The 24,872-nt window shown below is 31.6% G+C and overlaps 3 protein-coding genes across 6 annotated transcripts; 2 read left to right on the top strand and 1 right to left on the bottom strand.

The window, feature by feature from the left end:
• The first annotated feature begins 509 nt into the window (after positions 1-509).
• Positions 510-6,961, top strand: LOC113863950 (calreticulin-3-like). Of its 2 annotated transcripts, XM_027497754.1 has the most exons (14): positions 510-643; positions 1,455-1,562; positions 2,101-2,293; positions 3,369-3,627; positions 3,862-3,918; positions 4,022-4,069; positions 4,319-4,405; positions 4,525-4,582; positions 4,687-4,754; positions 4,899-4,991; positions 5,650-5,706; positions 5,792-5,887; positions 6,510-6,536; positions 6,794-6,948. In XM_027497754.1, the coding sequence occupies exons 1-14, from the start codon at positions 541-543 to the stop codon at positions 6,803-6,805; spliced, it is 1,266 nt and encodes a 421-aa protein (XP_027353555.1). In that variant the 5' UTR covers positions 510-540; the 3' UTR covers positions 6,806-6,948. The 2 variants fall into 2 exon arrangements, with proteins under 2 accessions (XP_027353555.1, XP_027353556.1); XM_027497755.1 differs by lacking the exon at positions 6,510-6,536 and having other exon boundaries at positions 6,794-6,961.
• Positions 5,184-24,689, top strand: LOC113863951 (putative RNA-binding protein Luc7-like 1). 3 transcript variants are annotated; one of them, XM_027497757.1, is made up of 15 exons: positions 5,184-5,198; positions 18,334-18,339; positions 18,454-18,664; positions 18,758-18,810; positions 19,012-19,180; positions 19,265-19,328; positions 20,513-20,592; positions 20,764-20,917; positions 21,457-21,518; positions 21,696-21,758; positions 22,225-22,283; positions 22,607-22,688; positions 23,450-23,496; positions 23,587-23,832; positions 24,318-24,689. In XM_027497757.1, exons 3-15 carry the CDS (start codon positions 18,518-18,520, stop codon positions 24,334-24,336), a joined length of 1,245 nt encoding a protein of 414 aa, XP_027353558.1. In that variant the 5' UTR covers positions 5,184-5,198; positions 18,334-18,339; positions 18,454-18,517; the 3' UTR covers positions 24,337-24,689. The 3 variants fall into 3 exon arrangements, with proteins under 3 accessions (XP_027353558.1, XP_027353557.1, XP_027353559.1); XM_027497756.1 differs by lacking the exons at positions 5,184-5,198; positions 18,334-18,339 and having other exon boundaries at positions 18,383-18,664; XM_027497758.1 differs by lacking the exons at positions 5,184-5,198; positions 18,334-18,339; positions 23,450-23,496 and having other exon boundaries at positions 18,383-18,664; positions 22,607-22,697; positions 23,558-23,832; positions 24,318-24,612.
• LOC113863952 (ER membrane protein complex subunit 10) lies at positions 8,737-14,684 on the bottom strand. The gene is made up of 8 exons (XM_027497759.1): positions 14,271-14,684; positions 14,014-14,076; positions 13,817-13,912; positions 13,462-13,509; positions 12,803-12,874; positions 12,052-12,110; positions 9,289-9,379; positions 8,737-9,168 (listed from the first exon to the last, which is right to left on the bottom strand). Exons 1-8 carry the CDS (start codon positions 14,568-14,570, stop codon positions 9,019-9,021), a joined length of 879 nt encoding a protein of 292 aa, XP_027353560.1. The 5' UTR covers positions 14,571-14,684; the 3' UTR covers positions 8,737-9,018.
• Positions 24,690-24,872: the final 183 nt, after the last annotated feature.

Below are 24,872 nucleotides of genomic sequence, written 5' to 3'. Positions count from 1 at the left end.
GTTTAATTTGGGTTAATAAATTTATTTAATTTGTATAGTTAGTCTTTATTTATAAATTAATTTATACATTAAAAATTATATCTTGGTAACAAAATCACACTTTTTTTAATGTCAAAACAAAAAAATATATTCACATAAAATATAAATTATATTTTTTCAGTGTAAAATTAAATCTTCTATGAGTATTAATTATGGTAATTAAACGTAAATTTTATATAAATTTTAATGTTATTAATTATAATTTTTATGTTTTTTAACATGTTTGAAATTAAAATATGATAAAATCATATTAAATTACATTTTAAGTAAAAAAATATAATTTATAACATTAAAAAAAATTTACATTTAAGTAAATTGGAAAAGAATCCAACTCCGTGATCAGGCTTTATTGAAGGTAAACATTGAGAATCTAATAGTGGGTGGCATATAAGTAATTAAGGTGGGAAGAAGGGGCAAAGAAGAAGGGAGGTTCTCTATAAGTAAGCTCAACTCTACAATTGGTAATTGGCAGTGACAGCAAATATTCATTTTATTCCTCAAATGGCGGAAAATGCTTTAACTGAGTTGAACAAGTTTGTGTTTTTTTGTTTGTTGATTATACAAATTTCCGTTTCTGAAATCATTTTTGAAGAGCGCTTTGATGGTATTTCAATTTTCTTCTCTGCTCTTTATTCAATTGTATGTTAGTTACCACATGTGAATTAGTTAGTTTAATTGGTAATTAAATACATAGATGATGACTTATATGATTTATTATATAAATAATGTTTACTATTGTCATCAGTTTATATATAGTATATAAGCCACGTATGTATGGCTAGCGTGTAATCAAGTTTTCTTATTTAGTAAATTTCAGTTTCTTCCATCACTTTTCTCTTACAATGTTTTCCAACACTAACTTCCATATGTGGATGAAGGAATCACAAGAAAAAATGGTGTTTGATTTGTTTCATGTTTCCCTTTTCAGCTCATACTTTTTACTAGTAAGTACAGTAATTATAAGAATGACACTTTATTTTCGTCTTTTTTTCTTTCTTTTTTTTTGCGATTCTGGGGAGGAAATACTGTGAACAAAATTTAACTGTTTTCACTATTTTATTCACAAAACAAAAGAAGTTCATGTCATCGTCAGTGAAAATATTAATTGAGAAAAACAAAACCAGTTCCTAACATATCAAAGGAATTTAACTTAAGACAAAACATAAATAAGTGTTGTTCTTCAGGTCCTGTTAGTAGTATTCATTAGTTAAAATTAGAGTTTTATTTTAGTAAAACAATTATATTTAATGTTATAGTAAATTATCCAAATAAAACTCTAATTTTGATTGGTAAACAATACTAAAAGCACTTAAGGAACTGAACCTAAGTTTTGTCTTTTAACTCATAGTTTGCAAGTCTTTTTGGTTTTTCTCTGATTATATGATGTGGTCTGTAATGCGTTGGTTTTTGTAAAGATGGATGGCGAAGTCGCTGGGTAAAGTCAGATTGGAAAAGCAGTGAAGGGAAAGCAGGTTCATTCAAGCACACGGCTGGAAAGTGGGCTGGTGATCCAGATGATAAAGGTACTTGATGATTTTGTATGCCTTTATTGTCTCTTGTATGGTGCCATCCATTTAACTTAAAAATGTTCTTGATAGACAAGAAATGTATATTTTAAGCAATTCAAAGTTGAGGATGCACATTTGCATTCATGTTAATGATGTCAATGTTTAAATGAATCATGAATGTATTATTTCTTTCTCAACAAGTTCAGCTGAACTGGAGTTGGAAAGATATGTGGCTTCAGAATATCCATGAGCTAATGATTCTGTTAGCAAATCTGTTAGGCATGACAATATTTTGGAGTTAAGTTTGTATGTCTTTTTAAATATAATTGTAAGGAACTTTTGTGTAATTTTCGTAAATAGAAGTGAGGTTTGTGTTGGAAATGCAGAATATAGATCAGGTGAGAGTAATTTAGTCCAGCAAAGTCTCAATTAGTGAATACATTTTCTAGTTAGAAGGACTTATGATGGTCTCCTTTTCTTAATATGTACAAAATGGTAGTAACAGGAATTTGGTTGCTGTTGTAACATTAAGCCATTTTGTGGGATCTTGTAGGTATTCAAACATCTAGCGATGCCAAACACTTTGCCATCTCTGCAAAGATACCAGAATTCAGCAACAAGAACAGAACATTGGTCCTCCAGTATTCTGTAAAATTTGAGCAAGAAATTGAGTGTGGTGGAGGTTACATAAAGCTACTCTCTGGATTTGTTAATCAAAAGAAGTTTGGTGGGGATACACCTTATAGGTGTGTTGCTTATTCCATGTTCTTCAATTTGTTTTTCCTTCTTGATTTATATCAAGTGAACAAATAGTAAATCGGCATCCTAAATAAACTTATTTTTTTTAAAAATATTAATCAGTTTTCATTATTTCCTCTTTTGCATTAATGAAGTATAGAAGCTTAAGTAAATAATGAGAATTAACATTACAATATGAATGGAAAATAATATATCAATGCTGAAGTTGTGATTCTTGCAAGACAAACAGATGATATAAAGAGAAACAAAATAGAAAAAAAAAAGGTGGTCGGAAATATGATAATATTTGTTGCTCTCTTTGTAATATGCTTTTAATTTTTTTTTTAAATATAGATAATGATCCTAACACTTGTAACTTCCTTAATACTCCACCTTGAGCTGGATTTTAGATAAAAATGGTTCCTAGCTCCGTATACAGTCTACTAAACTGTTAATATAAAACTTGTCTCCTAATGAACCTTATTACATGAATGGGTCACCATCTCTTTTCTATACTTGTTCTCTAAAATATTAAAAATTTAAACCTTCAAGCTTAGTTCTTTCACTTCAAGATATGACAAGTAAACAGAACTTTGTTTCTTTACAAAATTTGTGAAATAATGTTCTCTGATTATAATGTTGATACAGGATCTAATTTGCTAGACTAGATAATAGGACATTGAGGCACACTGACTTGTAAATTCATACTGAATATTACTTGTTTTATGAGATAATACATGTTGTAAGGTTTTCTGTACAAAAAGGTATTTGTCTTCTTACTAGGAGTAGAAACTATCATTTAAGGGGTGAAACATAGATATTTCATTATATTATAGAAAATTCTGTTCGGAGTAACAAGAGAAAGTTTATGTTTGTTGACCTTCAAATTTCCAAGCCATATACGTGTTATTTTTCTCTTTGTATTAGCTTGCTTGACCCTGATCATAGCATGGTATTTTGCTTCACCTTGCAGCATTTTTATTAAACATTCTGTACTACCACTGTTGTCTTTTTTTTTTTTTTTCCTTTGTTCATGTTTTCTATTTTTACATTAAAAATGTCCCACTGACATATTCTCTATAGTTTAATGTTTGGACCAGATTTATGTGGCACAGATACAAAGAAGCTCCATGTCATACTCTCCTACCATGGTCAAAATTACCCCTTAAAGAAGGACCTGCAATGTGAAACTGAAAAGTTAACTCATTTCTACACATTCATTCTTAGGCCAGATGCCTCGTACAGTGTCCTGGTTGATAATAGAGAGAGAGATTCAGGAAGCATGTATACAGATTGGGATATTCTTCCTCCCCGAAAAATAAAAGATGTCAAGGCAAAAAAGGTTTCATTTTGAGCTGTTTTACTCAGTAGTCTACTTTTGACATTGTCCTATAGCATGTTGTGAAGCTTTTGGTTTTTTAAGTATCTTATAACAATATTATAACTGAGTTTAGACTTCCTGTTTTATCATAAAAAGACTTGCCTTATCCCAATCAGATCCTAGTGGTGATATATCTTTTTATTTCTTTCTAGCAATAATTTGTATTTTGAAATTAAAACATTTTCCAAATTGCAGCCTGCTGACTGGGATGATAGAGAATATATTGAAGACCCTAATGATGTCAAACCTGAGGTATCCACAACTTCTAATTTTTCCCTAATGATAATGGAGCAAGGGGATGGTGATTTTAGTCCATGAGATGGCTAGCTCATTTATTTGTTTATTGCTATTTCAGGGATATGATTCAATCCCAAGAGAAATTCCTGACCCAAATGCTAAAGAGGTTAGTTGCATGGAAAAACATATCTAAAAATGCCCTCTTCAGATTTCTTCAATTTTCAAATTCAGAGGGATCTCTATTGAGATTCTGGTTTCATCCTCAATACGCTACTTTGTTATCATTTTGCAACCATTTTCTCTTAGTTCCTTGCTTTTCTGGTTTGAATTTGATGCATCATTTTGGTTTTCTGATGTGATGACTTCTAAATAAGGAAATAAATGATTTTTTATGCATTTTTTTCATTTAAATTAGCCTGATAACTGGGATGAAGAGGAAGATGGGAAATGGAAACCACCAAAGATACCAAATCCAGCATACAAAGGGCCATGGAAACGAAAGGTTTGTTGATCAAGTTTGGGAAGCTAACAATACAGCGACTAGCATTCATTTTGCTTTATTCTTTTTCAGTATTCTTTCAGTACTCATTCTCTCTTACTTGCAAACTCTATGTTTGACAGAAAATCAAGAACCCCAACTACCAAGGGAAATGGAAAACTCCGTGGATAGATAATCCAGGTATGTTTAAATGTATAGGTTCTTTGTGATAATTTAATATATATCACTATATCAGGTTTTCCTGCATACTAAGGAATCCTCGATTTTTATCTTTCCCTTCTCAGAATTTGAAGATGATCCTGATCTTTATGTGCTTAAGCCTATCAAGTATGTGGGCATCGAAGTTTGGCAGGTATGATGAATATAAATTTCGAAATTTGGCATTGGTTTGCTATGTTATGCTGTGGACCTCTCTCTCCTCCCCTCTTTGAAGTGAAAAGCTATTAGGCTAAAATGGGTTGATGCAGTTAATATTAAGCCAAATATTGTATTTCAGGTTAAAGGTGGTTCAGTTTTTGACAACGTTTTAATTTGTGATGATCCTGATTATGCAAAACATGTTGTAGAGGAAGTTTTTGCCAACAGGGAGGTGAGTTTTTCTCTTGCATTTGATATAACTCAACATCCGACTAGTAGGGGTCACTTCGCTCATTTGTGTTATTAGATATTATTGAACAACAACTAACATTTTTTATGTATGTACTGACTTTTTAATTAGTTTTATTTAAAGTTATAAGTATTTGATAATACAGATATTATATATGTTATCTTAGTCTCTACATTTCTTGGTGAAGTAGTGTCAATACTTTTAAGCTGCTTTCATTTTAGTCTACATGAAAATTTTCTATTGAAGTCTGTAATGAACAATATGTGCTCAATGTAGTCAGATATTCAACTGTCATCCAAATTGGGTTGATAATATAGTCATTGGCAGATGATTGAGGTGAAAATGTGTAAGTTGTGTCATGTAAAAAGTAGACAATAACCAAACGAGCACCTATCAGCCTTATTTGGATGGCAATCGACAATAGGGGAGACCTTGAACACAGTTGGAAAATTAAGGGACTAAATTGAAAAATTAAAACAGCATGGACTAATATGAACACAACTTAAAAATGTATGGTATAGAAACTTAATTATGCCTTTTTGAACTTGAAAAATGTGCATTTATAAAAAGAACAAGTGTATTCAATATGAGCCTTCTCTTAGGATACATGTTAAGATGACTCTTATTTTTTGGCATTCAGATTGAAAAGGAAGGTTTTGAAGAAGCAGAGAAAGTGAGAAAAGCCAAAGAGGAGGAGGTACATGGATATACAGTTTTGAGTCAATCATCTGTCTTGAATCACCCTGGTTTATTTTCCAGGATCTAAACTCTTACTTGTGCAGGAGGCTCAAAGAGCAAGAGAAGAAGGTGAACGGCGTAGACGTGAGAGAGGTCATGACCGACGACACCGGGACAGATATAGAGACAGATACAGAAGGGTATGTATCATACATGAATACGTTCATTATTTATTATTTTCCTTTTTAATGAATCTTCACTCCCTTTTGAGGATTAAACAAATAGCATAGATACTAGATTGGAATAGAACTCCAGTTCTAAAGCAGTATTTTAATATTGCTTTGACCAATCCTCTCTGATAAAATGTCTGTGGTGAGTGGAAGTAAACCAATTTGCCTAACAATTTGTCATGAAAATCTCTTGATAACTATATATACTTGTGCCTGAGCATTTTTAGAGCTGAATACTATGTGATGCCCATGAAACTAAAATTTTTAGCCAGAATCTTTGATAGAGAATGACAAAGTGGATAATGAACTTTGTTTTGGATCATTAGCTACAGTACTTCAGTTAGACGCAATAAATGTATTTGACAGAGAAAAGAAATAGATTGAGTTGCCTTATATGTTTCTCATAAAAAAATTAAATAAAAAAAATGTTTAAGTAATTATGATGGAATGCTAAGTTATATTCTACATGATGTTTTCCTTAAACCAAAAGTTCTGCTAATTATCATTATGGTTGGTTATCTATGTTATGGATTTTGATATTGTAAAACAATGATCAAACTTTTCTTACACTGAATTGTTTTCCTATTTGCAGCATCGCCATGATTATATGGATTATCATGTACGCCCCTTTTTCTTCTTATGGTTTTCTCGCTAATGCTAATTAGATTAATAGAAATAGAGGCGGAATTTGATGATCAATATCCAAATTTGTTCACTTTTTTTAAAACATAGCTTTACATGTCATAACATTAATTTTAAAAAAATTAAGAAATTATAAAAGCTGTCTTTATGGTTGGAAATAAGTGTGATTGATATGCAATATTTGACATCTTTTTGTTGTTGTACTCAAAAAATGACTTTCTTTGATCGGTGCAGGACGAGCTCTGATGGGATAAGGCGTCTTCTTTCTTATCTGGTTAACAAGAATTTCTAGATTGTTATGAATTATAATTATAATTGCGTTAAATATTGGTGCTATGTTGCATCTCATGTTAATTTCAAGGGAAACTTTATAATAATAAATAGTATCTTTGTCGCATGTTTATGTTTTATTTTACTCTTGCTTCCTTTCAGTTGCCAAGCATTTTTTATGGAATTGGAAATCCTAAAGCCAATTTACCATTGATATGAAGCTAGCTGCAAGAGTATGACACCCTAAAATTTATTTATGGATATTATGATTAATTGACGCAAAAATAAGAAATATAGAGTATAAACTCTGTACTCCTTGTATAATTAAAAATTAATAAACACGACTGCAAAATCCTTTAGCCAAGATAAAAAAAGAAAAAAAAGGGTCTAGCTATTGCTTTGGTTTGATGAGGGAGCTATAAAAATTAGACATAATCCTTGTGTTTTATTAAGTAACTTCAAAAGATTAAAGAGTCTGTTTGTAAGAGTTTATGAATAGATTATGAAAAAAATAACTTATGATTTTGATGAGTTATTTTAATTTGTTTTAATAAGATTTTTGGTATACTTTATTGAAATAAATTATTTTTAATTTATTTTAATAAATTTCATCGTTAAAATTATAGTGTAAATAATTATATAATTTTTTTAAAAGTAAGTTGTATATTGAAATGTATTTTTTAATTGCTCATGTTATTAAACATTCACAACATTTGAAGGTGAATTGTATATATCGCTCGACTCAATCAGACACAATGGGAAGAATGATCCCAAAGTTGGGAGTCCTGATATCCAATCCAACTAACCTACAAACAGGAATTAACGGATAAACCAAAAAGATTTATCAGACTATACATAACATTATTTATTCAGCACTCAAGAGAATCAGAACTTCCAAGTAGTAATCATGCTTTCTCAAGAGAATGACAATTTGTTTAAATTAAAAGATTCTTATAAAAGGGATCGGATGTATTATTTATACGTGAGTCTCTTTTCTTCCCCATGGGATGCACTCATTAAAGCAATTAAGACTCTAGATTTCCCTCTAATTCCATGTTGTTTTGCCGGAGCTTTTTTCGTTCCCAATTTACAATCATTATATTTGCTGAAGCTCCTTTCTAATTTAGGTTTCATTATTGGTTTTTCATTGAATCTCCAACTTTTGGATATCATGTGGGTCGGGACGATGTCCAATATTTGTTCTAGCATGCCCATCAATTAGCCTTTTGTCCATCTTCAAGAACATCTTTTAAACAACTCTAAAGGTTATTTAGGAGGGACTTTTCGAAAGAGACGAGAAAAAACTCTAATGTATGTAACAAACTTATTTGTTTTTTCAAAAAATAGTTCACCCTTCTTTTTATTTTGCATTTCTTACAAAAAATAAAAATAAAAGTCTTCTATTCTTAAATTGATGTCTATTGATGATATATATAAAAGAGGAACCTTGCCTGTTTATTTTCCTTTTAGCTTTGCTATGAATGATGAAAAATGTTAATATAACTTTTTAGCATTTATTACATCAAGAATATAAAAAAACTTTTATAAAATTTAAGATACATAAAATCAATTCTAAAAGATGATGCTAATGAAATCGATAAAAATTTACTGCTTTAACGAACGGTTATCATCTTGCATTCCACCTTCCAAAGTGCAAGGCCAGATTCTCTCCGTTGTTTAAGTAATTATTACTAACTTTCCAAGGATAATAAGTATGGGGAGCAAAGAATAAAAGGCAGCAATATCTTTCTTATTTGTGGGTCAACAAGTTTCTATACCTACAGGGTCCAAGTGGTTATCTGTGTTTTAGTGAATTCAACGAGCTTCTTATTGTAAAGACGGGTCGTGAACATATTGAAGAAAATTACACGAGCAGAATGAACGAAAAGACTAGTTACGAATAAACGAAGAATTGTCCCAGAAACATCATACAAAATCAGATAACCCAAACGGATATTCTTGTCAAAATTTCAATATATAACAATAACTAGTCAATCTAACAGGAAACTTAAAAGGCACCGCTGTTTCAAAGTTTACAAGCAAATCAATTTTTTTTTTCGTATGGGTCTGACAAAGCTAATTATAAGCATTTAAAATTATTTAAAAATGTTACATAAAAGGTCAACCTAAGATTTCATTCATTAACAGTGTCCTCAAATAATGTGTTCCGAGTGGAGGAAGCCAACTTATCATCTTCTACGCACGCCGGAACTTGTTCCACGCTGTACTGCAGATCCTGGCTGCTGCTGTGCCTGACCACCAGCTTGTTCCTCAGGCATATTCATAGCTTGAGTGACAGCATTCATCACTATGAGTCCAAGAGGGATCAGGTACATCCACTGATATTGAGAAAGATTCCAGGTGAAAATTTTAATTCAGAAATACATACAATTATAGTTTCGAAAAGATAGATATGGTATGGCCTGAAGATCAAGCCAGTATGTATGTTGTATACTCACGTATTTAGCCCAAAAGGACTTTTCTACTGGCTTTACAGCCTCACCATCTCCCTCCTCTCCACCAAGCACATCTTCAGCAAATATCGGAGCTCTGCGGAAGCAAAAAGTTAGTTGTTGAATAAAAAAAGAGGTCACACTAGTAAACGTGTCACAGAGATGACGGGGCAACAGCTACATCATGTTTAGTGTTAATAGGACAAACTGCAAAAGGTTTACCCCTCCTTGCTCACTAGCACTAGCTTATAAGATAAAGACAATGTTAATCTTAATCGACAGAGTCCAGACAACATCATGGAAACATTCAGTTGGGAAAGCTATGCCCCCTTCTGATTTTCAATTTTTTATCATTAATTTTGTTTTGTTTTTTTCAATTGACATATTTTAGGAAAGCATGTTTCCATTTGAAAACAATTTTTTTCTAAAATAAAAATCTGGACCCGGAATTCAGTAAACAGTTCAGAGCCAAGAAGGCACATTCAATTACTATTTTTTTATCTCATTATACTTTTATATAATAGTACATAAATTTCTTATTCAATATTGTTATAATTATTTGAAAGAGGGAATAACTTCAAAGCTCTTATATGTATTAATTGTAAACTTCATATCGATCACCATCTGCATACTGCTATTAATCTTCCATGTCATCATAGAGACATAGACATCAATCATGATACACATGATCTTCAACAATTAAAGCTTTAAACCAAGACATCCTAAGTGTTGACCCAAGGCTATTAACTTAAATATTGTATACTACTACTTTACCCTTGCCAAGTGCTGTGCAGAAAAATGATAGTAATAATAAAAGGTTTGGAAGGGTATATGCGAGAAAGAGAAATAGGGTGGGACCAGGGAATCACTCCCTTGTTATGCAGTGAATTTATGTGTATGTGCGCTAACTGTCAGGAGAGAGAAAATAAATCCGGTGGGGTAACGAGAGTGAGAGGACAGAGAGTACTGTGGGAAGTAATTCCATTTGGGAGGCCCTGAGCACCTCGAATAGCTCAAGATAGTTATTGTGCATTCTTCTTTTCTGTTGTATTTGCGGTGAATCATACTGATTCATCTTTATTTCCGTGCAATACTACATATTTCAGTACACTGCATTCGTTGTACTTATTTCTTCTGTTATATCAAATTGATTCTTATCCAAAAACCAGTGACTAAATGGTGCGTGAAACCCAAGGAAAAATATTTTGATAAAAAGAGACAACCATGGTAGAGTGCACTCAGTAAAAAGACATGAAAATTGGAGGATCGGAATAATTGTTGAGCAGAAACAATCGAGGAATAATCCAGACTGTACTAAAAGATCTTATCATATCCAGTCAGCAAAGGAGACAGAACTCAAAGGACCAGAGGACCCAATGAGTACAAAGAAAGAAGGGCACCTAAATGGTAGAATCATGGAGAAAAAAGAGCACAAGATGATAATTTTGAAGAGGAAAGCTCCACTATCAATCTGGTATTGGTCATTTGGTCCAAAGTCTCTCTTCTCTTCTACCTTGCCTTTAAATAACTAAAAAAACCATGATTATGTAGGAGAACATGAACCTTCAGCTGAATTCAATCCGTAACTTCTGTTGATTAGCCTTATAAGACTGCCATAAGAATTTGTAGGATTGGGTGAACTCCCTGAACTTGGAGAGGCAAGAGTGGCTTAGAAGACACTCATTTGCTAGTAAATATTTCACCATTGCTAGGGATTGAATATAGACTCCACAATGGAGATCAAATCAATATAAAAATCACTTTGTAAGCTATTCTCACCCTACTCTCTACATACTTTACTTAAAGAAGTGCATAAACTACAATCTTATTGCATGAACTGAAGATAATTCAAGAGAGTTTAATAATGTCTGACACAAAGCTAACTCACATTTTTTAATCTATATTGTTTCCATGCTGTTCTTCGCTTTATTAAAATTGTTTTATAGAAAAATTTGACAGTTGGCTCAGGGACAGATTAAGAAAACAAATAATTGAAGGGCCAAAAGTTAAATAAATTTTAAATACAAGTTTACATTTGGAAAAAAATTTTAAAAAAAGAACATATAGCATTGTCAAGCAACTTACAAAGAACAAAGTATAATACGGGATGCCTTCATTGTCAAGGATGAAAAAATTATTTAATTTTATAAAAATAACAAAAAGAAACTTTTGAAATAAAGAAGCAAATTATGGAAATAAAGTGCGTGAAACAACTATTCAAATGATATGATGTGTCAAAGCTATCTGCACATTTGGAGATATAAAAAAATTTTGGTTAACAATTGGGTAAATTGAAATTAAATAAATTTAATTGATAATATTTGAAAAAAAAATGTGAGATGCTAGATACAAAGGAAGTCATGCGTCACATGGAGAAAGAAGTCTTTACGCTCAAAAGTATGGACTTTAACTTAAAATATATGAAATTATAATTAAATTAACAAATTATAAAAAAAATATTTTTATGTATAAATTAAAAATAAAATCCATATGCATAATTTTTCAAGGAAATTTTTTTTTGTTGGGGGGGGGGGGGGGGGGGGGCTGGAACCATGCTTATCCCCTCTCTATCCATCCAAGTTGGCTAAATTCAACCCCAACCCTCCCCCCCCAAAAAAAATAATAAAAATAAAAATAGAAAGTTTTCAATAACTCAATGCTCCCTTAGCAACCATGCTAGGAACACTATGCTGATTCTGTTACTATCTGTATATTAAGTACAAAAAAAAAAAAAACAATCAAGAAGATCGTCAAACATAGAACAAATACCTTGGTGCTTGTTCACTGTTCTTCAGAACTGTGTGAGACTTGAAAGACCACTTTGCAGGCTAAAGCCCCCCCCAAAAAAAAAGAAAGAATAAGATTAGCTTTTGCAATATAAATCAGGCATTCAACACAACTTTTAAGTTTGTGCAAGTTTATGAATATAAATCAGGCACACCTGGTATCTCTTAAGAACAAAGACAAGTTGTAGTAAAACAGGTTACAAAATCAACCAGAACATGAATATTGATTGTGGATTATTCAGGTAGACTAAATTTCTAAAGGCATCATATATGATAATTTTACTCTTTCAAACAAGCAGGGATCAGGACCATAATGCATTAACAAGGTAAACTGGCTACTGCCACCAGCAAGTTTTGGATCTAATGATTCTAATCACACTTTTTATCTTGAAATTCCATATCATAAATACTGTTTATGGCACCAACAACAACCATTCTGGATGCTTAAACAAGTAACTATATGTGGTAGAAACAAATAAAAGCATTATTAATTTCTTATTTATATCATTGTGTGTATGTTAAGGAAAGAGATAGTATTATTGACTCCAGGTAAAACATGAACTAGAATAAAATATGGCATCCCTACCATTTACAGAAGTCAGCCGTGTACAAAATAACAGAAGCAAGAGGAGGAGAAATATAGATGACAACAAAAAGTGTTGAAAATTTTTAATAGTTGAGCTAAGCTCAATTAAACAAAAAATAAGTGCAGTTGTAAAATGTATGTGTCATACAAGCTTCAGTTGTCGGGGATAAGGGCAGGCCCCAGGAGCACCATAATTGACAGCCAAGATGTTAACACCTTCCTGAAACAGAAAAATAGAGTGACACTCAATGAAGTTAAAAAGAAACAAATGTAAAGGTAGATCTGTAAGGAAAATACAACCAAAGTTTAGTTTGGTTTCCAGGATGAAGTATTATACACTATTGCATAGGGAACACTGCCCATGCTCTCTCAAGCTTCCATTTAAATAAAATATGAAAAGGCATATGCAAATGCATGCCCTTAAGGTACTTGTTGAGGATTCAAAAAAGTAAAGTAACAAATGAAAAGTAAAGTTTTGAAGTCCCAGTCAACTCAATGTTATACTTTTTATTTGTTAATTTACTTATCAAGAACCTTTATGGCACTACTTAGCATGACCCAAATGAAAAATTCATTGAATTCTCAAAATCCACTTTTTCTTAAGTTTTCAAGATCAACTGTCTCACTTAAAAAACCACAATTGAATGGTTGGAAAGTCTGGTCAACAACTTACATTTTAATCCTGTTCAATATATTCCATCTACTAATGATGTATCAAAATTTGAACTAAGTGGAGAAGTTATCCTCACAAATACAAGAGACTTAATGCAGCATAAACAGCATATTTTATTATATAAGACAGATTACCATATGTATTACAAAATGCTCCTCCAATCCATCCCCTGGAAGACATCGCTGGATTCAGAAAGGCAGACTGTTAGTTCTGGTTGGAGTCAATAGTTCAAAAAGTCATCAAAACACCACCAAATAAAAGAGCCACAATGATGCTAACTATCATTCCACAGAATCACCGTTAAGTACAGCACCAAATAGAAGTACAATGCTAGACAAAGGAACAAATAAACCAAGGAACTAAAAAAGTCAGACTTCCCAAGCGCAAATCCTATCACTAAACCATAGTATGAGTGACAAAGGGACCTTGATTTTCAATCCACACTATCCAATGGGCAACAACAATAACTTGATTCACATTCATACTTACAGCTTTCACAGAAGAAATAATATATTCCCTGCCAGGAGGACTCAAAACATTGGATGGCAATCTAATCTTATAGAAATCATCTCCTTTCAACAGCTCCTGTAATAAGAGAACAGTGCCATATCTTTATCTAATGCTAATACACCACAATACAAACACACACACACACATCATAACTCAATGGAAAACAAAAAAATTACTTGAAATCTCTTCTGCTCAGTGTCAGTGAAAGGATCCCGCTTAAACCGCAACTTCGTCAATGTCTATCACAAGATCAAAATTACTTTTCAGCGCAACAGTACTTATCTCGTACATATTTTATCCACTACAACACTCATCGGAATAAGAGTGAACAAACGTGACAAAATATTCTTGCTATTGAATAGAAGTAGATTCAAATCGAAACATCTTGAATATAAACACGGAGGGAGAGAGAGAGAGAGGAGAAGGAAGGAACCTGGCCGCCGTGGCTCCAAGTCTTGAGGCGAGCGGAGAAGTTACCGGCGTCGGAGAAATCGGAATCTCCAAAAGCGTGTTGGAGAGGGAACTGGATCTTGGAATCGGAGGCAGAGTCAGAAAACCTCTTGCGAGTGGTAGAAGAAGGTGAATGAGAATCGGAATCGAAGGATGAGCGAGCACCTTCGAGGCCAAACTCTTCGTCGTCGAGGAGAAGCTCGTCTGATTGGAAAGCTAACGAGGAAGTGAGGAACAGAGTGAGAGCGACGGCGAAAACCAATTGGAGTAGTGATTCTCCCATTCTCTCGGCGAGCAAATTCTGAGTCTGCTTTCTCAGAGCCCCTGTTAAATGTTTTTGTTATAGTTACCAGCGTCAACAATTTCTTCTTTTTTTTTTTTTAAGGCTCTGTAGTGTGGGTTAGAGTTAGATTTTCTTCAATATTTATAATTTTTTTTTTAGTAAAGAGTCATTATAAATATTTTTTATAATGATTGATTATATAAAATAAATTTTATATTTTAATAGATTAGATGGAAATTAATTTTAAAATAACTTATTGATATTTAGATAGAACGAAATATTTATCTTTTAAGTTATAATTATAAAAGTATATATAAGTAATTATGCATTTTAAATTTGAAAGTAATTAATAAGGATTAATTAAAATTATGAGCTAATTTTTAATATAATTTAAACAAACATGGACAATGTTTTATTCAGAAATTTGTCTTAATCAATAAAAATAATCCCATCCAAAACACACAATGAAATAGAAGAAGTTTGGATTTTTTACCATAATAACAGTGTATTATGCAAATGTCAACATAACATGTGGTGTAATTTATTGTGTGTATCTCTTTCAAAAAAATGTCACACACAAAAAATTATGCATAACAAAAAATTGTATGTTAAACTTGTTGTGGAAAGTGTAGTAAGCATGGGATAGCACTTGACTAAGTTTAATTCATTTTAAATTTTAAAATAAATGTTTGAAAATTGTTTTCAAAACTCAATAAGTTAGTCCCTAAAGAGTTCCATTAAACACAGCACAATCCCACCACCAGTTATAAAATAAGTGATTCCTTGTTATATCTTGTTTTATTATTTTTTTTTTTTCTGAAGATTTTATGTTATTATTATTAGTAGTGAAAAGTGTGATAGTTGTATTATTATTTAACATTTGCAGTGAGTTTTATATTTATCATTTATTGAACTACTCACAAGTTGATGTCAACGTGACGTTTAAATTGATAATTATTAATAAAAAATCATTGTATATTTAAAAACTATTATATTTTCTTTCATATTTAGATAAAAAAATATTAGCTAATCGGTAAATAAATTACTTCATTTTAATTTTTTTTGAAATTTTTATTTAAGTTCATTTAATCAAATATTATGATTAATTTAATTTGGTTTCTTATTATTTAATTTAGCTCTAAGCATAATATCTTTAATTTTTTCAAATATTCTACTATTTGAACAAATAACAATAATAACCTCACTCATCTTTGCATAAAAAATAATTTTATTTAACCTAATCAAATCTCAAATATCAATAAATTTATAAAAAAATAAAAAACAAAAAGTAATATGAATCAATTTGAAGTAAAAAAAAAAACTTAATTATATTTTTTATCTTTATAAATATTAGGTATTTTACAATAAATTTTATAATTTTTTTGTTAGAATTTAATCCTTGACAAGTTAAAAAATTAAAATTTAATCTTTATCATTAACTTTTTAATATTAAATCCTGACAAACAAAAAGTTAGTTCAGTATTATTACGTATCATGTCATGTTATTTATTTTATAATATTTCATATTTAATCTTACACTTTTTTTTCACTCTGTACCTAATCCCACACTTTCTTCCACCCTGTTCTCTATTCCCTCTCCCAACCCCATTCCCACCCAACACCCAATTACATCAATTGAAAGAAAGTCAAAACTTTTATGTCTTGACCTATAATTTTGGTGGATCCTAATTCTTGGTGTGTGGTCTATAAGTCATGACTTATTTATTGATAATATACATTTAATAAATAAAATTTATAATCTTCTTATTCTTTTTGCATGATATCTTCGTGTTTTAAACAAGAAGGCTCAATGCTCACGATTAAGAGGAGGGGTTGCCGAAAGGAGGTGTGAGAAAAAGGTGGAGTTGAAAGAAGAGGGTGGAAGTGAAGGAAGGGAAGTAGAGGTTGGGGGTCGAGTGAGAGTTAGGGTAGAAGCGAGAAAAGGGAAAGGGAGTGAGAGTAGATGTTAGGGGTTGGAGACGGAGAGTGAGTGGGGTAAGGGTGATGGTGGAGGTTAGGTGTGGAATTGCTTGGGAGGAGTCGAGGGTGGGAAGAGATTTGGGGAGGAAGAAAATTTTGTTTGCAAATATGTAAAATTATTTAAAAACTTTTTTGTAAATATTTATTTTAAATAATAAAATATTATAAAATAAATAACATAACATAACATGTGACAATACTGAATTGACTTTCAGTTTGTTTGCCTAATACTTAACAAAAAAAATTAACGATATAATAATAATAATAATTATTATTATTTTTGTTGAAAGTATATAACATGCATTCTACTTTATAGATTAAAAAGTTATTTTAGATTATTATTATTTTTTAATGTGCTTTAAATACTTATAAAGTCATTTGTTATTATATATCTAACTTAAATGAATACTTCATTTTTTTTATTTGAGAAAGACTATATCTCTTTTTTATTGTGACAGGAGTGGGTCTAACCTTATGTAGATAAACTTTTTAAATTTATATACAACTGTACTTAAGATAAATTAATCTTTTAATATAATTTAAGTGTGAAAGCAAATAAATTTTGTGCAATATGATCAAATTTAAAATTTTAGTATGATAAATCAATCATTTAATATAATTTAAGTGGTGAAAACTGATAAATTTTGTGCAAGATGATATTGAATGTTCAAAAATTTTTACTTTCTTTCTTATATTTATTGTTTTTGTAAAAAGACCTTTAAAGTTATAAATCAATTAACTTTTAAGTTGTTCCAAATAACTTTTGTCATGTTTAACTTTCAAGAACTATAAATTTATAATATAACATGAGTTTAAGTTAACTTCTAAATAAAATAAAAATAATATAACTTTTTTATAAATAAAAAATAATTTATATTTTGATTTAAAAAAATTTAATAAAGTAATTTATCAAAACTTAAAAAAGAATTAACTATAAGTTGTTTCTAATTTATAAAAACAAATTTTATTATTTTTTATATTAATTTTTATCTTTTACAAAGATTTTCTATATATTTTAGTTTTTTATGCTTATGTTTAGAGTAAATTATATATATATATATATATATAATTTTTATATTTTAAAATTATATATTTTTTAAATATTAAAATACATCACAATTTAATTTAAGCTTTTTCATCAATATAATGCTATTTTTAAAAAATCAACGTGCGTTTAATAAATAATAAATACTTGTTATTGTTATAAAATTTTAAAAAATTATCTTATTATTAAATAATAAAAGTCTTTTATCTCTTAAATGAAATTGTTTGTAATATTTTGTAATAAAAATATAAATAATAAAATATTACTTTTAATGAAAATGCACGAAATTGACTTTTAATTTTTACAAGAAAAAAACAGACTGAAAACATTTTTAATATAAAAATAATTATTAAACTATAAATAAAAATAAATTTAAAGCTAGAGCATGTCTGAATAATACTTAAAAATTTAAATAATAAAATATTTTATGTATTTAAATTTTAGAAAATAAATTACATAATTTTAAAATAAAGAAGAAGGCAGTTTAATATATGTATAATTTAAAATTATTAAAAAATATTTATTTAAATTGTGCATACTTAATTAAATTAAATATCTAAACATACATAAATATTATTTATTAAAAAAATTAAATTATTTAAAATAAATATTTTAAATATTTTTGAAGCTGTAAATAATAATAATAATAATTGATATTTTTATTATATGTAAATATATATTTTAAAAAAGCTATTTTGTTTTTCAATAAAATGCAAGAAAGAGGCAAGCGGTGCGAAGGAGAGGGTTGGACCGGGACCTCTTAACCCTAAAACCCGTTGAGAAATACATTGTGTTAATATTTGCAGATCGAGAAGAGAAACCCAAAATAAAAAACATAAGAGTGGGTCTCCGTTACAGAAGAAGAGGGCTAATACTAACAGCCAAGTGGTGTGGTGAGAGAGGGTTTCTCACAGTGCCAAGCATGGATGCGATACGCAAGCAACTCGATGTGTTGATGGGAGCAAACCGTAACGGTGATGTCCGTGAAGTTAATCGCAAGTATTACGATCGCGATGTGTGTCGCCTCTACCTCGTTGGTCTTTGCCCTCACGAACTCTTTCAGTTAACGGTACCTTACTCCTTCCTCATTCTCTTTCCCCCGTCGTTTTCTTAGTCTTTTAGGGCTTCGTTTTGATTCTGTTTCTCACTGCATTCGTTTCAGAAAATGGATATGGGACCTTGCCCTAAGGTTCACTCCTTGCAGCTCAGGAAAGAGTATCCTTCACGATCTCTATGGTTTTCCTCTTTTCTCTGTTGAGATTGAAAATTGTTCAAAGCACTTTCATTGTGTTGATTTTCAAATCAAGCTATTAGATAGAACAACAGAGTTGTTTAGGTCATGCCATTGGATTCTGCGGAGTTGTTGTGTTGTGGTACGTTTATTGCATTTTTGGAATGTTACTTAACTGTTTTTAGATATGAGGAAGCGAAAGCGAAAGGGATGGATAATTATGACAGGGAGTTAGAGGATGTTATAGATAAGCTTATTGGCGAGTGTGATAGGAAAATTGGTAGAGCGCTCAAGCGCCTTGAGGATGAGGATGCCAAAGCTGCAATTGCGATTTCTGTCTCTGAAGTTACTCAGGTGACTTGAGTTTCGGCTTGGTTTATCTGTGGCGATGAATGATGATTCTGCTAGTTTTAATGATTATTTTTGTTTGATGTGCAGACACCTGAGGTGCTTGAGTTGTCTAAAGAAATCAAAGAGAAGTTGAAAGAAGCTGATCAATATGGTATTGTTATTACTGTGTAAACTTCTTTGATTTTAAATGATGTTGCGTTTCTGTGGCTTTAATTGCAGAGAAGAATAGAATACTACTGGCAGTAGTACATAAATTGGAATGGTTACCGTTATAAACTCATATTTTTTCCTGTCTTGACTTGTAGCTTCTGGCTTTAGGTTGAATGTGCATGTCACACTAATGGCCATTTTTGCATCTCACATATGCGCGCTAGGTTGAATGTACATGTGATCTTGTGTTTCTGTGGCTTTACTTGTAGAGAAGAATAGAATGCTTTCTGTGGCTTTAATTGTAGAGAAGAACAGAATACTACTGGGGATAGTACATAAATTGGAAGAGTTATGGTCATAAAGCCATATTTATTCTTGTCGTGAGTTGTAGTTTCTGGCTTTAGGTTGAATGCGTACGACATGTGCATGTCACATTAATGGCCATTTTTGCCATTGCACGTGTGTGCTTCACATGCGATATTCTGCATTTGTTTGATAGGTGTGATCAGTTATAGAAATGAAGGAGTGTAGAATATAGCTCTGTTTGTATTACTCACCTAACAGAGCTTACATGCTTCACAATGCATAATAGAAAATTTTTTTAAAGCAAAAATTTTCACTTCCAGCAAATCAGAATTGTGTTAAGTATACAAACAGCCACTAAGTAGTTACATCCCTTGACAACAACAATTTTCAATACAAATTATTTAATAGCTAAATCTTGTAGCATGAAAAGTGTATATCAAGTTTCAACTCGATTAAATTTGAAACTGATTGACATTTTTTATTTAATGCTTTTAAGTTTTATCCTTAACTATATGGCTTGTTTTAAAATATCACAGGTAAGGTTTCATTATCTTTTGTCTTTCCAACATTTATCTGATATGCCATTTAACAATAGGTTTAGTAAATCAAGTGAAAGGAAGTCAAGTTATTGAAGTATTGGAATTTGCTTATTTACTAGTGGTTCAAAATGTTCCTCTGATGTTAACAAAGTGAAGGTGACATTATATTTTTAAGTTTGATGCATGTCTTAATGTTGAAAACCTGGTTTTTGTTTAATTTTTTTAATTCACTTGTATAAAATAGAACATTATAGTGTTGTTTGATCCATGTAGCTGACCCTATGAAGTGGGAAAAGGCTTGGTTGTTGTTTGTGACTATAAAATAATTTTGGATATGCAGATCTCGAAGGCAAGACAGATCTGAAGATTCGAGCTTTAGAGGTTGTAGAGGAACTTAGGACTAAAAGGGCAGACAAGCAGGTCAGTGATCTTCCATAAACATGAAGATGTGTTTGGAATTTTCACTGTTGTGATTTTCTTTTTCTTTTTGCAACTCATATTGTTAGACCATCAAGATTATTGTTTGATTACTATTTTTGAGAGGCACTAACAAGTATTAACTCTTGTGGTTTTCTGTCAATTTCCAAACAGTCTATGCTTCTTTTAGATGCTTTTAACAAAGATAGGGCATCATTACCTCAACCTCTACCAAATCCGCCGCCTTTGGCTCCCATTCCTGTAGTTGCTCCAGATCCTCGAACACAGGAGATGATAAATGAAAAGCTGAAGAAGGCCGAGGATCTTGGTAAGTCAGTGATATACCTTTGCTCATGTTTGTTTTTGCTTAAATTTTACACAAGTGGCTTCTTGTCTAAGATACCGTCAACACAATTTTGATTATAAGCTTTTATGAACAGTTGAACACAAAATAATCAATCCAAATACACTGTTCAAATGGTCTTTGAAACCTTTTGGTGTTTTAAGTAGCTCTGAAAGAATTTGAGGAGGAAAATTGATTGTTTCAGAAAAATTTTACTGTTCATATGATTTGATCTTTTCTATATTGCCAAACTAATATATTGTGTCTTCAGCATCTGGTAAGACTTGGCATGCTTGTGTTTTAATATCAATATAATTGACTGCCGTTTGGTAGCCATAACTCATAATACCATTGTCGCTTTGTCAGATCTTGGTTTTGTGGATGTTGAGATTTAAAAAAAACAAATTTCAACCGAAAATTTATCCTTTCCCTTTTGTTTAGCAACGCCAAAATGTGAACAAATGCCTTCTTTGAGAAAAATGAGTTTAGTTTTTATTTAATGATGTGTTTTTTTTAATGAACAGGTGAGCAAGGAATGGTTGATGAAGCTCAAAAAGCGTTGGAAGAGGCTGAAGCACTTAAGAAGGTCCTTCCTATGTTTTGTTTTATTATGTATTTCTCTATAGTTGTTGAAACATTTTTATTGTATTGTTTACATATTTCAAATTGTGGAATCCTTTTTTAACTGTTCCGTGTTTTATCCTTGTTGATATTTAGCTTTTACTTATGTAATGGATCTAATGATTCAATTCTTCTATATCAGCTTCCTGCAAGGCAGGAGCCAGTGTTGGATTCTTCAAAGTATACGGCTGCAGATGTGCGGATTGTGAGTACATTTTCCTTGATCTGTAGCTCTTTATATATGATTAAAATAATTGCATTTATAATTCCACTTAAAATGGAAATGAGAGATTAGAAAAAAACTTGGTGTAGGAAACAAGCTCCCAAGTCCCCTTAACCTTAAGTATGATGATTCTTGACCATGTCCAATAATTTTATATTAGCTATTTCTCTGATGTATTCAGCTTGAGAGGTATACCATGATATGTCTTGTCCCAAACCAATCATTCTAAGTTGATACCTGTGAGAGACAAATATACACACTTATCTCTTTTTCCAACCTTGCAGAAAAGGAAATATGAAAATATTTTCCCATATCATTGCTATGTATCTGCAATTCTGTCATATCTAGGTTTTTTCATATTTTGCCTGAATTTGGGCTCATATAGTTATAATATTATATCTGCAATGATTCTTACACCTGTTTTATTCCATATATAACAACAATTCAGACTGATCAAAAGCTACGTGTGTGCGACATTTGTGGAGCATTTTTGAGTGTTTATGACAGGTAATAACTAATTTTATCCCCCCTTATATTTTCCCCTTTTTCTTTAAGTTTTACTAGGGATTTATGGAGTTAGAATTTGGGGTTTCAAGTGCTTCAGCTTTTGACCCGTTAGTAATACCTCCTTGTCACCAGCAGGCTCTTGTGCCAGTTTTACGAGGATAACTTTTGCAGCTAAAGAATGTGCGTCTTTTCTGTTTTTTTGCTTGTAGATCATGATATTCTTGGCTAGAAATTTTTGGGGAAATCATGTCATACATCAGTATATTGTCTTGAAGCTTTTGTATATTTTGCTTTAAAATTTTGGTTTGTATTATTATTTACAGTGATCGCCGTTTAGCTGATCATTTTGGAGGGAAACTTCATTTAGGGTATATGCAGATTCGCGAGAAGTTGGCAGAACTTCAAGTAAGACATGTTTTTGCATTTCTGTTCTTGTGACTTTATTCTATTCTAAAGTTGGTTGCTTAATAGGTAATGTTTTTTAGATTCAGAAAGAATAATGCTAGTTGTTGGCTTGCAACATGAGTCCTAGACTGGTCAGCTTTAAGGCTATTGCTTCATTGAATTATTTAAATATTTAGTAATTTCATCTCTTTCTGGAATTGTATAAAAAAGGAAAAATGAATACTATGCTAAATGCATTCAAGTCCATGCTGTGTTATTGAATATCTGATATTGTGGTGTCATAGCAGGATTGATGAAACCACAGTTCACCATCTGTCGCTGAACTTCTAACAAATACCATTTAACCTTTTTCTTTTGCTACTGATGCCGATTGCCTAGTATCATGCTTAGAGTCTTCCTATTACAAAAATGTGGGATATTCACATTTTATTTTGATGCATTTTTTTTGGTGCTAATCTAGTTATTATATTGTAAAGAAAAAAAGAATTTGTCAGATTGACGACTCTGGGTTCCAATCAAGTGATTGTTTGGGTATCCCTTATCAATATTTTGTTTGTTGTTCAATACCAAGTTCCTTTTTCCACTATTGTTAACTTTCAAGTGTTAGATCATTCCTAGGCAAAGGAAGAATCACTTTATTTGGTCGGGGTTTTTGGGAATGTCTATAGTGTATTTGTGGAATTTGTATATCCAACAATGTGCAAACTTTTAGTTAAATTCGGGGGAGAGAGGATCTCAGACTATGTTATTTCCTGGTGCAGGAAGAAAGGAACAAGAGCCGAAAGACTGATCGACATGATGACAGGAGGTAAATTTCACTACTTATTTAAGACATTTTGATGGGCAGGGAAATAAGATTTCCTATTTAGTTAAATATTGTGTGCAATCTTTTGAATAGATCAAAAGAACGGAGCAAGGATCGAGACAGGGAATCAAGTAGGGACCGGGAACGTGGTGATAGCCGTGAACGAGGGCGAGACTATGATCGTAGGAGTAGAGATCGTGATAGATACCATGATAGAGATCGCAGATATGATCTAGACCGTGATAGAGACACAGACCGCTCCCGGTCATATGAGTCAAGAAGTCGTCGGAGGTCGCGCTCACGATCTCGTGAACGTTCAAGAGATTATGATCGACATAGGTACAAGTTTCCTATCCTTGATTACCTCCTTTTTTTGGCAGCTGTTTTCCACTACTTGGTGTAGTTGACGATGGAAAACAAGCGCAGGGAATCCAACTGAGTGTCACAACTCACCGAGTGGGTCCATGATCTAAGAGTCAAGTAGGGCTTACTTAGATTGTCACTCTTAATCTTAACATGTATAATTGCTTTGTCTTGAAAGAACGTCTTGGTCTATCTTCCTCTGATTCATTTTCATTCTTACATTATTTTATGAACTTGGTTCCTGGGTTGACTTTGTGAGGGAAGTGGGGGGTTTCAACTATCAGAAAAACTTGAAAGTGGGGTTCTAACACATTCATGACGTTTTGTGTGCGCATACAATATTAACTGTTCAATTTCTCATCTATAGTTGAAGGCGCCTTCCTTTTTTTTCTTCTAAAATAAAGTTAAATTTTTAATTTACTGGTTCCTGTTGCCTAATGTGCGCTGTACTTTTTTGCCAGGCGTCATGATCGGTACTAGCAATTGCCATGAGTCTTGTGGATTAAAAAATGCCTAGTCTAGGTGGGTGTTGAACCTCGTGTTGGACAAATAATTTTGCAATTTCATCTGTGTTGAGCTGTTTCTCCAACGATGGCTGTAACTTGAGCTTAGGTGTAGTATTATGGTTTGATGTTGCTTTGCAGATATTATATGCAATTTGTAATCTGCTTACTTTGGAGCGGTTCCTGCAATTGTGCTTAAAATTAGTTTCATTTGGATTACCATTTAGTCCTCTTGTGCATTAAAAATTGTTCACACTACTGTCACATGCGTGTTTTAAGTAACTATGGAATTGATTTAACCTGTGACGTGATAATGTAAGTTGTTCTTTTATTAAATGTATTTAACTGATAATCAATTGGGGTTGGGTGTAGTGTGGTAAATAAACTATATGCTTTTCGGGAGCCTTATGAATCTCACTTTACGAATGAGACGTATATGGACGGGATGTTGGAATAGGTTACTCTAGTATTGCATAGAACTGCTGGGATAGGCAGTTATGATCAAATTGGACA

The sequence above is a fragment of the Abrus precatorius genome, unplaced genomic scaffold (assembly GCF_003935025.1).
Source record: "Abrus precatorius isolate BTA unplaced genomic scaffold, Abrus_2018 Scaffold3, whole genome shotgun sequence".
In the NCBI taxonomy this organism is placed as follows: domain Eukaryota; kingdom Viridiplantae; phylum Streptophyta; class Magnoliopsida; order Fabales; family Fabaceae; genus Abrus; species Abrus precatorius.
This window is presented reverse-complemented; position numbering and strand designations above follow the sequence as displayed.